Source organism: Micropterus salmoides, unplaced genomic scaffold (assembly GCF_014851395.1).
Source record: "Micropterus salmoides isolate LMB-PRFRI ecotype aquatic unplaced genomic scaffold, ASM1485139v1 Ms_hic_scaffold_8, whole genome shotgun sequence".
NCBI classification, from domain to species: domain Eukaryota; kingdom Metazoa; phylum Chordata; class Actinopteri; order Centrarchiformes; family Centrarchidae; genus Micropterus; species Micropterus salmoides.
The window spans coordinates 18,454,866-18,473,111 of NW_024044570.1; the positions used below are offsets into that span (position 1 = coordinate 18,454,866).

The 18,246-nt window shown below is 40.4% G+C and overlaps 2 protein-coding genes across 2 annotated transcripts in view; one reads left to right on the forward strand and one right to left on the reverse strand.

The window, feature by feature from the left end:
• Nucleotides 1-1,101: 1,101 nt before the first annotated feature.
• isl2a (ISL LIM homeobox 2a) lies at nt 1,102-6,321 on the forward strand. Its single transcript, XM_038706658.1, has 6 exons — nt 1,102-1,735; nt 2,177-2,366; nt 2,710-2,969; nt 3,556-3,842; nt 4,763-4,930; nt 5,552-6,321. Exons 1-6 carry the CDS (start codon nt 1,678-1,680, stop codon nt 5,666-5,668), a joined length of 1,080 nt encoding a protein of 359 aa, XP_038562586.1. The 5' UTR covers nt 1,102-1,677; the 3' UTR covers nt 5,669-6,321.
• Nucleotides 6,322-7,895: 1,574 nt separating this feature from the next.
• scaper (S-phase cyclin A-associated protein in the ER) overlaps nt 7,896-18,246 on the reverse strand; it is a 61,836-nt gene continuing 51,485 nt past the window's right edge. Inside the window, 5 exon segments of the mRNA XM_038706657.1 lie at nt 7,896-8,775; nt 9,003-9,051; nt 9,853-10,044; nt 16,061-16,210; nt 17,608-17,842. Of these exon segments, the coding sequence (XP_038562585.1) occupies nt 8,669-8,775; nt 9,003-9,051; nt 9,853-10,044; nt 16,061-16,210; nt 17,608-17,842 (733 nt within the window). The 3' untranslated portion in view covers nt 7,896-8,668.

The window sequence follows — 18,246 nt, forward strand, 5'->3', positions numbered from 1 at the left end:
CAATTCATAAATATTATTAGATATTGGTACACATATAGTTACAAATATGTGAAAAATTCAATAGGCTATGTGAAATCAAAGTTTCCTTGTCACATTTTGTCTGAGTAGAAAAAAGTATAGCTTATATATTTTCAATTTAGAATGACTGCCTACCTCAAAGTGTAAAGCCCGCATCACAATGTGTGCTGTAGAGCATTTTACCAAATCAGATATTTAATAAGCAAAAGACTCTTTCTCGATCATTTATATTTGAGAAATTATGTGAAGCATGAAAGATTTTCTTGTCTGTTGGATATATTGTGAATTTGATTTAATAGTACTTTGTGTTTTGGGACAAGAGAGAGGAGATAGAAAGCTTCAAAAACCTGGCCCATTATCGGCTTTGCCTTTCATAAATTTGAACGCAGCTGACAACCAAATCGCACGAAGAGAGCTTCAATGTTCTCTGTTTGATTAATTAATTAGGTTCATCTTAAGTTAACTTATATTATACTTGTATTATATACATGCAGCTACATTTAAACAGCAAAAAAGTTCTCAGAAACTAACATAACGGCATCTGGTGTGCCTGTCTCTCTTTCTCTCTCTATTGTGCTCCTGCTCTCTCCCTCTCTTTTACACGATTGAATATTAATGGTTGCTTCTTGTGTAAGTGATAGTAAAGGAATCAGTCATCCATCGGGTGTTTACATATTTACACTATTTATTTAGCTATACCAATCACAAAATATAAGAAGCTCAGATGTCCGAAATTATGGATAACCCATAGGCCTACACAAAAGAAAAATACCTATTTCTAAAGTGTGCAGCTTATTGATCGCTATTCAAGATCACTATGATATTTTATCCAGTAGAGGGCTCTCTACAGGGTGCTATTGAATATTGGCTAAATATAAGTCACTTAAACAAAATTAAACACGAAACTGTATTTTTTATTATTTTTTTCAATAATCAGACTCAACAATTAAAACAACAATGTAACAACAACAATAATAATACTAATACTACTACTACTATTACTACTACTACTACTACAAATAATAATAATAATAATAATAATAATAATAATAATAGGCGAACAATAAAAATGTAATAGTTGATCTAAATAACAAAGTCATAATCAGTTTTTTTTTTACATTTGTAGCCTATTTTTGAGGAAACACAAGCATCATTTTAAAAACACCTCACCCAAAAACTATAAAACAAAATAGCAATATAGGATATCGACAAGGATAACCATAAACAACGCGCATTATGAGCCATGATAAGTATCAAAGGAATGTGACACCAAAGGAAATAACAACACTAGCATCTAAACTCACACAGTAAGTCCCTATATAATTGCACTGAGTGAGTTAACAAGGAAATTGCTTTCACTTGGGAAACAGAGATGGGCAGGCTGCGCGCTGGGACAAAAAGAAAACTACTCTTAGAGCCAGTCCAGTGAGCAAAAGGGGGAAAAAAGAGCAAGGGTCCAGGACAGGAGGAGATTTGCATGGCACCCTCTCCCCGGACCCACAGAGGTCCAGCTTTGCAGACGTCACTGGTCGAGGATCTTTGTTTTCTCTCCACCTCTCAGCTGAGGAATACAAGTTTATCTTTCAGACAGGGACGGGACGATCTCCTCTGCCGCTCCTCTCCTCCATCTATCGGCGTGCACTGGGCTATTTCTCCTGTATGGTGGACATCCTGCTCAATACTTCTTTCTTGGATGATATGGGGGATCATTCAAAAAGTAAGTTATACTCGTTCTACTCTTAAATGACTAATCTGCGGGTTTAGGCTACTATGAGTTTTCACATGTAGGCTTTGTCTTAGCCGGCGTGTTGCCTCTTGAAGTTGATGCTTAATCGCTCGATTCATTTTGAGGTTTGTAGATTAATATCGAAAACTGCATCTAAACAACAGACCTGTCCCAACGAAAGATCACTAAAGTACTCTGTGGTGCTGAGGAGTTTACAGTGACCCATGCCGTAATTTACTTGGTGCTATTTATAGCTCATGTGGTCACATTATATCTAGTTCAGTAATATTCTTGGACTACATGTTTGTTGTGATACGTGCACAGTATTTTCTCTCCTTCAGGTTGAAGGGGTGAACGGGGTTTAACAGGGATGTCATGGGGATTAGGATAGCGCACACAGTGTTGCATTAATGCATTCCCCACTTCACACAGAGAAGTCGGGAATCGCAATGTGTGTGGGCTGTGGAAGTCAGATACACGACCAGTACATCCTGAGAGTCTCCCCGGACCTGGAGTGGCATGCAGCCTGCCTCAAGTGTGCAGAGTGCAACCAGTACCTGGACGAGACCTGCACTTGCTTCGTCCGAGACGGAAAGACTTATTGTAAAAGAGATTACGCAAGGTAGGAGTTAAACGGGGTTTCCTAAATGTTAGAGGCCATGTGTTTGGGAAAAGAAAGTGGTGGATATAATTTGAGATGAGATAAAAATACTATTCACATAATGATAGGTAGCCTACTGTCCTATGGCAAACGTGCAGGGTGTGTAAATGAAAGTAGGCTACGCAAAAATGTGACAGACTTGCATTCAGATCTGTGCTGTAGGCATTCCTTTTTTATGTTATTTTCTCGTGATCGTTACATCAGCTCACAGATTTAATTTTTTTTGCAACATGACTTGAGATCAACATCAGATTCGTTTCATTCAAGAAGTCTTAGACCAACACTTCTCCGTGCTCCTTTTCAGGTTGTTTGGCATCAAATGTGCAAAGTGTAACATGGGCTTCTGCAGCAGCGACCTGGTGATGCGAGCTCGGGACAATGTGTATCACATGGAGTGTTTTCGGTGCTCGGTTTGCAGTCGACACCTCCTGCCGGGAGACGAGTTCTCTCTGCGGGACGACGAGCTGCTGTGTCGGGCGGATCACGGCTTGCTGGTGGAGCGGGCCACCGCAGGGAGCCCGCTCAGCCCGGGGAGCATTCACACCAGACCGCTGCACATCTCAGGTAAGCTACAAACTGCTTATTATAAAGCCTTAAAACCTTAACCTTATAATACAGTACACTAGAAGATGACCTGAATAGGCCTAAAATCGTGCATGTTATATGCCTATTATTATTATTATTATTATTATTATTATTATTATTATTATTAAAAATGTTGCATTAACAAGCCTGCTTTTTGTTTTGTTTATCTGAAGCTAAATTTGAACAAAGTCGACTGAATAATAGTTGTATTTTGTGTGCATATAGTTGCAGCATAGGCAAAGGCCTACCTACCTGATTTTCGAGTCAAACAATGACATTGAGTGTTGTAATAAATCACTAGGCTTTATTTTACATAATACTGTAGTACAGGTTTATACCGTGGCCAATGTATCTCTGGCACTGGGGTGCAGTGACATTACAGTAGTCTGATAATATTTGCTATTTCTAATGCCTAATTGTATTTGTATACACTGCATAAAATGTGCTGGCTATTTGTTGCTTTTATTTAATTTAAGTTTATCATAATGCCTTACAGATGTATAACCATTAGGCTTATTTAGAATAACTGATCTGACTTTCTAATTTAATCGTTCCTTCTCCTCAGACACGGTTTCGGTCCGGCATCCTCCTCATCACCGGAACAACGTCCACAAGCAGACGGAGAAGACCACCCGGGTCCGGACGGTGCTAAACGAGAAGCAGCTCCACACGCTGAGGACCTGCTACAACGCCAACCCGCGACCGGACGCTCTGATGAAGGAGCAGCTGGTGGAGATGACCGGCCTCAGCCCCAGGGTGATCCGCGTCTGGTTTCAGAACAAGCGGTGCAAAGACAAGAAGAGGTCCATCCTGATGAAGCAGATTCAACAACAGCAACACAGCGACAAAACGGTGAGTTAATTAGGTTTTTGTAGGCATGGTATAACAAAAAAAAAAAAAAAACATTATTACAGGCTACGCCTTTCTCATTTCAAATCTAACCCATGTTGAGCAACACCTGCTTTTTAGTCTTATTTTACTCGTGTGTACAGTCGCTGTCACTCTTCCCCCGCACAGCGTGCGATTAATTCCTCCTCTGGTTAAAAAAAATAATGCAAAACTCAACAACAGCCTGTGAATGATCAGGCAGCATGTGCAATGTTATTGCCACACCTTTGGCCGATATGATAAAGAAAGATATAATTAAATGGCAGTAGCCTATAGCACTAGAGAAAAACCATGGCAGGCCGAGAAACAAAACATGAAATCAAATCAGATTTATTTTAAATTTTAAAAGGGCTGATAACCATGAATTTAGACGGAATACAAAGAAAAATGACACCAATGAGCACTGCTTCTTGTGTTGAGATCTTTCTCCTATTCCCATTTTCATTTTATCAGCGGTTGAATTTTGTATATATCCTAGGCTGCATTTTATGTTTTCAGAAATCAGATAATAATTGTAAATTTAATTATTGAATTTAATTATTTCTGAATTGAAAGAAAAACAAGAATTTTTGGCAGAGCAAACCAAATTAAGCCCAAACTATTGCAGAATAAGATTTGGGCTGATATGAGCTTATTGTGCATCTTTCATGGAGTCGTATTTAGGTAATGATCATAAAGTTAAATATTTCCTGCTTTTTTTTATTAGTATGTTGGTTCCCTCATAATGACAACAAAATGTCTTGATCTACCTGCATCACCCCCCTTGTATGGAGTCATGAACAGCAGAATATCCTTTAATCCTGAAATGACTTTACCCTTTCCAGACTACATTACTGGCCAAAATTTGGGCGAACTGAGTGTTGCTTGTTTTGTTCCTCCTGCAGAATCTGCAGGGCCTGACAGGCACACCTCTGGTGGCAGGCAGTCCTATACGGCACGACAACACCGTGCAAGGGAATACTGTGGAGGTGCAAACCTACCAGCCACCGTGGAAAACTCTCAGCGACTTCGCCCTGCAGAGCGACCTGGACCAGCCCGCCTTCCAACAACTGGTAGGATTACAGTAAATATATCATATTAAAAAGCTATTAAACATAATACAAAGGCTTAGCCTACATTCCCAGAGTGAGAGAGAAAGAAAAGGGAAAAACGGATTTCATGAGTCTCACTCAAAATAAAGAATAAGATAGGCCCTATGCTACAGATTAAGCTGATGGTGATGATGAGCTACACTTTGTTAAAAAACAACACGTAAGCCTATAGAAACAATTATTCCATCTAGTGATAACAAAGTTATAGTTTTTTCAAGGATTCAATTGCAAACAAGCTGTTTTCTTGTTCCAAACAGTTTCTCAACTTGGTCACCCCTTACGTAAATCACCCGATATGTTGATGGGGTCTCCTGAGATTTACACTACTGATACAGTGATGTCTTTCCATAATTTTTTGAATGGCCTAATACAACATAGGCCTATGTCATATAGCCCAGCCTAGGATATGGAGCTCCCACACTCTTGAAATTACAGCCGGGGCCTTGGTTAAAAGCACATTCACATGTTGACATCTCTGTAACTGGGGGGTCGTGAGAAGTTTGGCACCAGCAAAGATAGACAAGCTGTTAAAAACATAGGCTACTTAAAAAAAAATCTGACTTCCTCCGTTTCCTCCGGTAGGTGTCTTTCTCCGAATCGGGCTCTCTGGGCAACTCCTCGGGCAGTGATGTGACCTCTCTGTCGTCGCAGTTACCGGACACACCGAACAGTATGGTGCCGAGTCCCGTGGACACGTGAGGAGGCCTCGAGGTCAGCTGCGGCCCACCCCACACCCACCCCCCGAGCGCGCACCCGCGTCCTCTGCAGGGACGCGCAGAGACCTCAGTGACATTCAATCAAGAAAAACGAACAAAGGACCTGAATGGATTATATGCTCGAGGATACATTCAGGTGCCGACTGGAGGATTGGAGATCTGACTATTCCCTTTACATTTAAGCATTTTAGCTCACTGTCTTTTTTGCTCAAGGACACCTCGGCAGGACACACCGCTGTTGATGGACATTATGGGCCTTCTACCACGATGCCAATGCCTGAACTGGCCACAAAGTGCTGAATATGTTATGGGATTCAAACACGTGAGCCTGCACTGGAAGTTAATGCAAACAGTGTCCAATGTTTATCGGAAACTCAGAATACAAACTGTGTAGATGTGCATGATTTCTAAGTTTCAGTATCGACTCTTGTAGTAATGAATGAAATAAGTGAGGCGCATTGTCTGCGTTTTCTCCAGAAAATAAGTTATTGTTATTTATTACGAGGACAGACATAGCTGACCTTATCAATACAACCATAGTTCTAACATGATTATTGCATGCAAAATCTATTTGTTCAGTAAACTTTCAGAAGTTTTTAAATTATGGTCGGCACAATAAATCACCTTTAAGGTCAATGGAATCTGCTGCTTATGATGCTTGACACTATTTAAAGTGGAGCTGGAGGATCTCCCCTGTTTACACTACAATTCAACCTGTTACAAGGTCTAATTCAGTATGGACTCATACAAATAAATATAGCCTACACGTTTGGGCAATCAGAAACGGAATATTTAGGTGTTACAAGTTGCCCTTCTGTCAGTGGGCTGCATGCTTCAGTTCACAAAACCCTGAGGTAGCCTAGAAACCCTGCTTATATTTAGGCCTGCTCAGTTTCTGGGCCAAATGGATCAGTGACTGGTGGTCGACACGGCATTATTAGCTATTTGGCCCATGTGTCATAGGTCACTGAATCAAAAACAATGGACTGAAGCCGGTTTAATTCGCCCCCTCCGGTGATTTCTATTTTTAAGGCCTCCAAATAGCCTGGGCATATCTATAGCAAATTATGCATGCTGTTTTGATTGAGGCATAGTGACGAAAACGATCAAATTGGTCTTATTCAGACAAATGTCATAGTGTAATACCAACCTGAGGCCCATGGTACAAGTCTAGACACAGGACAGGCAGCGGCCGCCTCTTATCTGCATCTGGCATCACCTGCTAAGGATACACTGAATGGGCCCACAACAAACGCGCTGCGCTGAGGAGCCTCGCAGCCTGCGGACGCATCCTGGCGTGTCTTTGGTTTATTTTCATTCCAGTAGGAATCCTGAACGGCAAATAGCCGCTGGACAAGAGAGCATGCAGGTCAAGCCGGCCCTGACACACTACACCTTAACAATTTGTCTGGGAGGATCGGCTTTTATCAGTGATGGAAACGGGAGTCTCATCGACATTCAAAATCCTGTTAAGTCTTTAAGACATGCTGATATACTAAATCTTTAAACTGTGTGCAAGAGTAGCAATGGCAGCAACAATTTATTTAAAAAAAAAAATAAATTACTACAAAGATACTAGAGAGGGCTATCTAATGATAAGCACCAAACTCCTCAAATTATACTGTCACTATTCATTTTAAAATAACTAGGCTACTCACTCAGTCCAAATTTGAATAGCCTAGTGATATTTTAGTGAATTTTCATCACACCTGGCACAGAGGACTTTAAATATTAAATAGTTCCCACGTTTTCAACACAAGCACTACTTTCAAGCCAAAATTTGATACACTGGCTGAATGCTCCAGCATTTTCACTGGATAATGCTGTACATTTGAGTTCTTTTGGTCTTTAGCCTGTTTTTAAATTATGCCTTAACATGCAGGTTGATGGTCATACATGCAGAATTAGGGGCAGCATTAATGCTGTAGTGATGGAAGATTTTCAATAACACACTATTATTAGTACACAAAAGGACATTCAAAAGTTCTTTAAAATCATTTTTGTTTACATCTAAAACCCCCATTTTTCCTGAGGGTGTCAGTTTGTGAGGACTTTAATGTGGGTGTAAATGCACATTTCAAGCCAGTTCTTATATTCATATTCATGTGTCTTGGAGATTCAATAATAAAATTTGTTTTCTGACCATCAAATCATAGACCAAATTAGGACATCTTCATTATCCAAGTTTATAAGGGTCAAACTGACAGAAATACAAGACTCACCACAAAGTGTTTATGTTTGTTAAGTCATACTTATACTCATGTCATTAATTTAACTGCACAGTTCACACAGAATAAAACTGAACAAAAATACATAACATAACCATAAGTATTTTATTTCATATGATAAAGGTAAATAACCCAATAAATTATATTAATTTGTGAGTGCCTCCTAACAAAAAGAGAAAGAAAAAGACGTGAACTTGAAAAATAAAACTCTAACACATATTTGCAATCAAGGCAGGTCATGTAACTGTAACTGGCATTAATGTAGACTAGAGATAACATTCAGGTCATTCATATTCGAAAATGAGACAAATATAATAAATTAATACAACAACAGTATTGATGACAATGCTTGGCAAATCATAAATTACAGTATAAGTACATGTGTCAGGTTTACTGCTTTGAAATGTTAATTTCTATCCACAATAGAAACAAAAAGAGAAACAAATGGCTTGTTTAGACATTAAGTGGAATAGTTGTGCGTGTGTTATAACTGCAATGTACAAACAAGACATTTTGTGCAAATTCCTCAATATGTTTTCCAAAAAAACAAAGCAGATGCATTGACACAGGATAAGGCTTCACAATCTTTACATTTGACAAAGTCTGAAAGAACATAATTACTCGTGTGCAGACTTTAAGTCAAGGAAAAACAAAACTAAACAAGAACAAAAAATCCCAAAACAACTCCACATCTCAGTCTCTTTTGTAGTGTTTACACTTGGCATTATGCATTCTGAGGACAGTGTGTGACTCCGTCACTCTTCCTGCTTCTTGAGAAAAAACTGCAACGCCGAGTCCCACTGATCCCTTGGAAAGCGGTTTGACAACTCACAGTAATCCAGCGGCTGGGAAACTTTACACACTTTGAAAGAGAAGAACAACTGCATTATACTGGGTGCCCAACAGAAATCTCAATAAAAGGAAATTCAAAATATTATTGGAATCTATTGGAGAACAATCATGTCAAAAATAGCTCTTTGTATATGAGGCAACAATTTTAAATGATTAAAATATCTCTGTAGGACTAAAAAAATATGAATTACAATACAATCAATCTTGTTCGTTTGTGTATTTATCAGAATAACTTACCTGCTTGCTTTGTTTTGTTGTCTGAATCCTTCTCATTTGCAGCGCAGTCCTAGAGAAGTTAAATAGAGCATTAGTGCCTACTAAACAGTACGCTGCAGGTACTAGTAGCGTTGTGTATGTCCATTTTAATTTGTCTCATCCAAGATTAATTAAACCTTCCAGCCAAAACAAACAAACATAATTTAACAAAAATTTAAAGCTGCTACACCTTGTTATAATTTACAAATCAAACTAAATGTTTTTAGTCTAACAGGTGATAAGGGACCATCCTGGATTAAACTGTTTCACTCCGAGGAATGCTCTCGAGGTTAACTCAACAATGAGGGCAGCGAGGCAAAACACCATGCATTATTGCTTTGTTTGAAAGAAATGACAATGGCTTGTCTCCCTTTGAATGGAAGTTAATCGGCGTATAAACAGTGGTGGTTGCAGAATGGTGAGGGGTGAGTTGTCAGAAGAAGATGAAGGAGACAAGCTGTTTACTGGGAGTCGAACCAGTGGCAGGTAAATCCACTGTGAAGGAAGCCATTTATCTTTGTAAAAGCTTGCCTGTTACAGGTTCAGTGGGGCCCAGAAGAGCAATTGTTAATCAGCCGATGCAAAGAGGTTTCCTTCTGAAGTGAAAGAAACATATTGTTTTTGGATATTTTATGTAGGGGCAAGAAACTCTAAGCATGTTTTTGTATGGTTTTTTAAATATTTATTTCTCCCACAGTTTTTGAATACGTTTTCCACATTACAGTTTTTTTTAAATCACTTGATTTCCTTGATGCAACACTCCCAAACATTTTTTTTTGGGGGGGGGGGGGGCTTGGATATTTTTTAATTGTACTGTTGTTCTAAGATTTACCTGAACAAATGTAGCCAGCAGCACACAGCTCATCTCCTGCTGCAGGATGACCTTGTTTTGGGAGTTGTTGTAGCAGGCTGAGATGAGGGAGGGGAAGAGCACTCTGATGAGGCGCGGGTGGCTGAAGTACTGGAAGGGCAGCTGACACAGTTTCTGCAGCACGCTGGGCTGGCGGCCAGATTGCACTATCACCTGGAACACACAGGGAGCAGGGCCAGTCAGTCACTAAGCCAGTCAGGCGGCCAGTCAGTGGCAGTGCTGGTTGTAAATAACCGCCCTGTGCCCCTCCCACATGTAAATCTGCCACTAAAACAACACACAAACAGCCATTAGGAGGAGACCTGAGGGGGCACAGCCTCCCAATACGCAATTATGGGCTATAAAACACAATGATGGGATGTTTTGTTCTTCCCTTTGTACTAACGGTAATAGCAGAGGCTGTAACACAAGAGGAAAAGAGAAATGTGAAATGAAGTCATTATAAAACTTTACTTTCAAGTTCTGTGTTAAGCTCTGTAAGCAGCACAGAAGCTGCGCAAAAGTTTGTTACCGCCCTGTAGGAGTGAAGCTCAGGTTGAGAGGGCATTCATAGTGCAACAGGGGAATGAAGGGGTAGGATGACGGGCAGGGTGAGCGAACCTCCACCGACAGTGTGGCCACCCCCACTTTAAGAAATGAGCAATAACATTAATGGTATTTTCACCCTGCCGACATCCTGCTCTCCATCACAGCCCATCAATCACACACCATCACATCCGGGCCACCAGTATTACAACCAAATCACTCCCAGCCTCATTTGATTAGAAGGGGGAGCGCTGCAAAGGAAGGGGTCCTGGCCTAATGCTCTGGTCATCTCCCCTGAGCCTGGGAAGACCATCAGCACCCCTCTGAGAGCCAGGAGGTCAGCATGCTTAATCTTGCTGAAAAACCCCCCAAAACGCTGCACCGCTTTACAGGTACAGATTACAGGACCGGGGGCTCAATGTCAATGGAAACCAGGAGGGCAAGGTGAGGTCCCCAAGTCATGTGGACATAAATTCACAAGATTTGAAAAAAATACACTCTCTAATACTCTTCCATTGGCTTCTCCTTTGATAATGCACTCCAAGTCTGAGCAACAGGATAAACAAAGTGATAATTCACTGCTTTTATCAGCTCAAGGTGAAGCTTCTCAGAGCTGCTGTCTACAGCAGCGTTCAAAGGGACACAAAACAGTGCCATTTCCTATCATCATTTGTTTCAAGACTCCATATGGACAGGTCAAACAATCTGAACTGTAATGTATTACAAATACTTAAAAATGTGAAGAGTACTGAATTTGTCACCCTGAAATGTAATTGTTAATTTTTACAGCTAAAAGAACACATTATTTCTGCTCTGGTGTGTTTTGCCAAGTGTAGTATAAAATTAAAGAATGGTCTTGATTACATTACAAAGAAGAAGACGGTTAACTATGAATATGTATGTGCAACAGCAGAGGAATAAAATCCCACAGTTGCACTGACTCAATAAGTGTTTTTCACAAAGGAATGTGGGACTCGGACAAATTCATCCACTGAAGGAAGGAAAAAAAAACAAAACGTCAAGCTCTGGTTGTTTTCAAAAGTAGAGCTGCTTATTTTCAGTGCAAGTAGTTTTAGCATTTTCCTGCTACCTTCCACTAAATCATACATCATCGTATTTATCTTGTCTGTTGCAACACTGCCCAAAGACAAACTGGCAATGGGGGGGGTGGGGGGTTGGTGTCATACATTTATACAGCAGAATTCATTAGAAAAGCCAAAACTGTGATTCTGCTAAAGCTAAAGAATGTATTTGTTCTTGCGTTTTAATCCAGAACATTTATGGTTATGGTATCATAATTTAACGCCGTAGCAAGTGTTGGATGTTTGAGCTGGGGCTCTGAGAAGATCCAACCCACAAATCACCTAGCGATCTCATAATCCTCCACAACGCACAGCTCCATCTTCAGCTGCCTAAACAAATTGTCCACCCTCAAGTGCCTGACGCAGAAAGACATAAAACAAAGCCTGGTGGCAGCAAGAGTCTGCAGGTAACAAAGAAACCGAGTGCCTTGCCAACTTTCCACACCTCCACCAGGTGAAGAGCAACACCAGAGCTCGAAATGGTTTCCAACTACAGATTATGCTGTAGGGTTACTTCTCCCAGCTCAGCTGAAGTATCTGCAGCTCAAAGCCTGACATCATAAAACTAACAACAAGCATCTGAACCCATGCATCTGGCCCACGTATAACGCAGACTCTGTAAAAACTCAAGTGTCTTGGCTGCTCTGTTCTTTCTTAACTTCACAGACCTGGCATTTTCAAACAGTGCCGAGTTTTATGACACTTCCATTACATAACTTCCTCACTGTCCACAATGACAACAAAGAGTGTGTAAAGTTAATGTTCTGAAACGCAAACAAATTCCAGGGAAAACCCAGTGTTGAAGCGGAAACCAAAGTTAAAGCAGATTTCAGAACGGAGAGAAAAACGAAGGGACAGTCATGATCCAGCCATGCAAATAAGCATAAATCTCAAATAGCCTAATTAGCCTGCATGCATGAGGCTGCACAGCTGCTGGATGAGGCAAAGACATTTTATTAATTTCTTACTGCACAAATTTAATTATACATGTTTATTGTCACAAAGAAGAAAAGTGACAATCTTGCGTGTGTTCATTCATCGCAGCGTCTAGACAGCTCAAACACCTCATGAGGAACCAGAGTCAGAGCTGGGCCATTTATCTGACACTTGAATCCACAATATAAACCAGATCCATCAGAGTGGAACAGCCTTACTGATAAGATAAGCAGCACAACAAACACCACAAAGAAAAGTTAGTCAAATAACAGTTTAGTGCTTCTTTACAACATCTACAATGGCTTAGAGACATACACAGGACGCTGTGTTGCCTTTGGATGATTACCTGCTAGCTATGCAGACATTGACATAGACAGTCCAACTTGACTTTTAAGGCGATTGTCTGCTATTTTAAAATCCCATAAAAAACTGTTGTTTACATAATAAAGCTTAATAACTCTTTATTTATCTCTATGAGCTGACGCTGTCATTCCATTCCAGATCCTACTGCTGATAATTCTGCTCTGAAAGTAACTGACGACAGTGTTGCAGACAAATGGAAACTCCTCACTGAAGGGTTTGTAGGGATAAAAATGTCCTCAACTTCACTACAAGTTAGGTGGACCTGCATTCACCCTTGAAGCAGAGCGTAAATCATCTACCGAGCTAACAATAAGGCCCTCTCCTGCCAGTCAGTGGAGAGTGTGTATGTCTGCGTTTCTATGCCTCTGTTTACTCTGCTGGGTGATACAGAGTGTGCATTCCCCGGCGCTGGCTCCCTATGGTCTGCATGAGCTGCACTTACCCTGCAGGCAGTGAGGGCTTGGTTGTCTTGGCAGTAATGGACTGCTGAAGGGAGCGTTTCAACATCAGGTTAACAGGAATTACAGGCCTAAAGCTTGTCTTGAGCCTGCAGGGCAGAGGAAACGCCCTCGTAGAAAATGGGAAGAAGAGGAATGACCCCACAGATAAGGCTGAGCTCTGGAGATGTGTGTGGGATGTTCAGTGTAGAGACGATCCATAGCTCATGTGATGCTTACCGTTATAAAGAAAACAGTTTACAATATATAAGCACAGGGGAGTCAGGTAATCTCAGGAGCCAGTGCAGGGAAAACGATCCCATTACATACGCTACTTGAAATCGGACCTGCTTCTGTGTGTATTATGGGGCCAACAGCATTTGTGTGTTTGCGTGTGTAGCTCATTCTGCTTTTGCGTGTGTGTGTGTGGCCATTTTCCCTGTACTGACACAAAAAAAAGCAAAGTTTTCTTAAGATTTCCACACTCTCAAATTGCTTGTGTCTTTCTAAAAAGCAAGCGGGAATCAGGTGGGTTAACATGTCAACAGTTTACAATTACAGTCAGCTCACACATTCAACAGATCATCACCGTGGATGATTCACAAATGAATCACTGGATTTGAAGGCAAGGAGATTACCGGCACATTTCTCATCAGGGAAAAAGGAAGTAACGTTACATGTCAGTTACGAAATGGGTGTCATTTCTTCTGCTTTTTCCTTATGTCAAAAAGGTCTCTACGGACACACCCAACAGACAATGAAACATATGGCTACATGGTTCAGTGGCCCCCACGAGCAGGGACACACTTGAAAAACACACAAGCCTACATATGTCACTCTCCCAATGGCTTTTTGTGTGACAAGGTGAATTATTCATGCCCTCCAGAGCAGAGGGAACGCATCACAACATATAGTGCTCCTTCAAAGTTCTGCTTTTTATGAGCAGCCTTATTTCTAGAGCATATATACATATATATATAAACAAAAGCTGGTGTGCGCCGACAGTGAATCAGCAGTCTACACGACCGCACAGGCCTCTGGTCGGGCCGCTTTTGTGCTCTGCCAATGCTTACATTAGCTAGAGAAAAGCTCAAGCTGCTCTAAATATTCTCCTTAACGCCATCCATCTTGGTGCGGAACTAAATGGACGCATTCCAGGAACTGGACCACTGGCAAAGATCAACTCTGTGTGGAGAGGTTGTGTGGGATCTTGTTTCCCCGACAATCTTTACTTGAATATAATATTCTTTTTTGTGTTTCTTTTTCACAAAACATTCTTATTGGCAGAGTCCAAGTTATGGCGGAATGACAACATTTTTTTTAACCAATTACAGTCAAGTGTGGCTGCTCTGTTAACGACACGGGTGAACAAAGACGAATCGTCTGTCACCCACTTAATTTAATCATCAGTTCTCATTCAATTATTTAATTTAATATGCAAATTGGATCTACAATGACCAACAAATGCTAATTCTATACATCAGAATAATTAAATTGGATGGGCGCTGAGAGGAAAGGAAAGTGCCACAGACTGGAGGAAGATCCTTTAATTAGAAGTACAAAATCTGGTCAATTAGAATCAGCAATCAGCCTATAAATTGTTGTGAATGGGGGTTGACTGTGACTGTGCGGATGTAAGTGACATATCAGACGTTTGAGACTGAAGCCGTGGCTGCTGCCTGTGTGGGTGAGGCTCAACATAATCAAAGCCCAGCCAACTGTAGCATGGCTAATCAGGGACCTGGTAGACGGGCCACGCATGAGAGCCAATTACACAGCAGCCAGGTCTGCTCCACCACATCCTGCTCACTTCCACGGAGCCCCCTAAGTAGTTGTAACACTGAGGCCAGCATGCTGCTCTGCTTTACCAGGAGGGAACAATAGGTCACTCTGTGGGACAATAGACGACACGCAGACCAAAAGCAGGAAGGTGCCAAGGCATGAATCTTTAAACAGGTGCTTTTTGTTACAATTACAAAACTACACCCTTTTTTCTGACAAATAATACATGAACAGAACAATAGTAAGATGATATTAACAGGCTTGTCTAACTCAGTGGAAAGCTCTACTGAAACAATTTAATGATTAGCAGATTGACAGCAAATGTATGCATTACAATTTTAGCAAATTGTAATTGTTTTAGGTAGAACTGAAACAATAAGTAGATTTATTGATTTGGTAGAAAAAAATAAATTTAATAGGCAACTATTTTGATAATCAGTGACTTGTTGTAATAATTTTTTCAAGTAAAAAGACCAAATATTCTGTGAGTCCAACTTCTCAGATAATAAGGATTTCAGAATCAGAAATACTTTGATTTGATGATGCTCGTCTTTCCCATACATGATAGTAAACTGAATATGTTTTGGTTTTAGACTGTTGGCGGTATAAAACAAGAAATTATCAGACAACAGCTTGAGTTATGGGGAATTAAAATTTACATTTTTCACTGACTTTTTCTGTTTCCAAAAATTTCTTAGTTGGTCTAATGCTGTAATATTTGTTGTAATTTCTTTTGCTTAGATAATTTGAGGACAATTTAAATTTATATAAAGTTTTCTTTTTTTTGCTGTTGGCCTGGCAAATAAAAATGCCACTTTCAGTAATTAAGATGGGAATTTGTCATAACTCTTTTCTTTTACATACTGATGAATTAAACAATCAATAAAATTGGTAGACTGATTAATAAGAAAAACAATTAAAAGTTGCAGCTTTAACTATAACATTATAACCAAATCTCAATACTTTAAGTAGTTTGGTTCTGTTAAAGTGAAAAAGAAATTGAATTAACTTCTGTGCAGTCAGTTCAGGTTCAAGCTGGTTTACCTGGTTGTCAGGGTGGTTAACGGTAAAGTATCCCACACAGATGATGACTTCGTGCAGCAGCTCATCAGAGGAATGCTGGGTACAGTACCAGAGGAGGGAGCTGACGATGTGTCGGAAAGCTAGAGAGAGGCCCTCGGCTCCTAGAACACACTGGCAGGTCACAGGCAAAGCACATCAGTATGTTTTATAGTAAATTTAGCATAAATTGTCTATGATTGTGACTACAAAGAGCTCAATACAATAACAATGCAAAGTAATAAAAGACTATATGTTTTTCTGGTGGGAACATACATGTGTAAGAGTATAAGTAATTGAAACATGGTCCCACCATAAAAGACCCAAATCTCGTTCAGAAATGAGATGCTAGGAGCAGCTCAGACAGTATTTATTAAACATGTCAGTGTGACAGAGCACCATAAGATCATCACTACTCCACTGAAAATTTGGGTGCGTTAGCATTGTAATATCCATAAACGCAATACCTGCTGTTTCTAGGCCTTTTAACTTATGCATGCAGGAAAAATATTCAACTCACTGAATCATGTAAGTAGCTGTCAAACAGAACAAAAGCAGAATGTCATTTACCAAATCATAAATATATTAAGATTTTAAAAAATCTGCAACCACTGACAAACCCATTTATATATACACACTGCATTGAACCCTTTTGTAATTCCCCTCTAAACATATTATTGGGAGCTGATGCTGCAGCAGAGCGAGTTAACGGCCTGAATTCTGCTCATCCATCCACCACAACACATATTAGCTGGTGCTGTGAGGTAATGGGAAACACAAGGTGATTACAACCCCCCAAAAGACATTATTTAAAATGTTCATAAAACTCCGGCAGTGAAATGCTTTCATTTCCAGCTGTTTTGAGTTGCCTGAATGTGGCAGGTCAGTGAGAGGAAGCTGCTTCAAAGTAATTACCCACAAGACATTAAAATAATTAACAGCATTCTCACTTGCTCCAGTGTTTTTCTGTCGTCCTCTCCTACTCTGGGTGGGTAATGTACGGCCCTGCATACAGTGCTAATCAGTCGCGCTCCATCCTAACTGCTGACCCACCAGTTTCTACTCAACCCCAACATCTGACCTGGGGTCAAAGAGCACCGGTGTTTATGTCCATAGGTCAGCTTTGTCCTGGGGAGAGTTCTAATGGCGCTTAACAAAAGGGACTAGCATCAATCTGATCATGTATACAGATTTATTAAACCCTGGGACGATAATTTAAATATATGAAGGCATTTTTATGATAGCCTGCCGTTTGCAGTAAGGGACAAGTCATTTAAATTGCTCTTACTGTTTATTCAAATGCAGTTAGTTAATGTCAAAGTAACCAGCTATTCCTCCTACAAACCATGTACTGTGAATTTCATTCTATAAAATATATATCTGGTATTATAATCTATCTACAATATAGAAAACGTGCTCAAAATCTATGTCTAACCTTCTGTCAACAGGAGCAAAATCAGCTAGATCTTTAAGGAATCTTTAATTTGTCAAAAGTGAAAACAGAATATATTTTGGATTTATTATGAATATACCTGGAAGGCAGATAGGTCAAGCAGGGCAAAACTGTTGAGGAAGCGGATGCCTTGCAAAGCCACCTGGATGACCCCGGGGCTGTAGGGTTCCTGACTCTGGAAAGCAGACTCGGGAGAGAAACTGTGCAGCAGGATACAATACAGAGTGTGCACCACTCCCACCAGGTCTGTGGACTGCAGTAGGGCCGTCAATCCAGTCGGGTCCTGACGTTTATTGTCAAATATACTCGGAGCACTGGAGAGGAAGAGAGGGGAAGTGTGTGTGGTCAGCAAAACCAAAACTAAATGTAAGCGTTCATTAACAAATACAGAGATGTGACACTAACACCGCGTAGCACTGGGGTCTTTAATTTGTGCCTTTGAGCTGCTGGTGCCATGCAAAACAAACCAAATTGAATTTCAGACTGTTCTCTCACAGCATCATCTCATGACTGAGGACCCAAATAACAGTCTAGACCTCGGCGGCTTCTAGATTTACTCTCCAGACAAGGGCCTTGAGATGACTTTCTCTTTCAGATAAGAGATACTACCCTGTTATTGCTGCTGTATTACCTGACTTAACTGACTGCCGAGAATGAACGAGCACAGAGAATAAAATGTGTACCATACTGACATGTTGGATCACAGCTGCTCTCAAGT

Coding starts and splice junctions, on each gene's coding strand:
- isl2a (XM_038706658.1), top strand. CDS start 1,678: ATGGTGGACATCCTGCTCAATACTTCTTTCTTGGATGATATGGGGGAT. Junction 1,736..2,176: donor TATGGGGGATCATTCAAAAA/GTAAGTTATACT, acceptor CACTTCACACAG/AGAAGTCGGGAATCGCAATG. Junction 3,843..4,762: donor AGCAACACAGCGACAAAACG/GTGAGTTAATTA, acceptor TTCCTCCTGCAG/AATCTGCAGGGCCTGACAGG.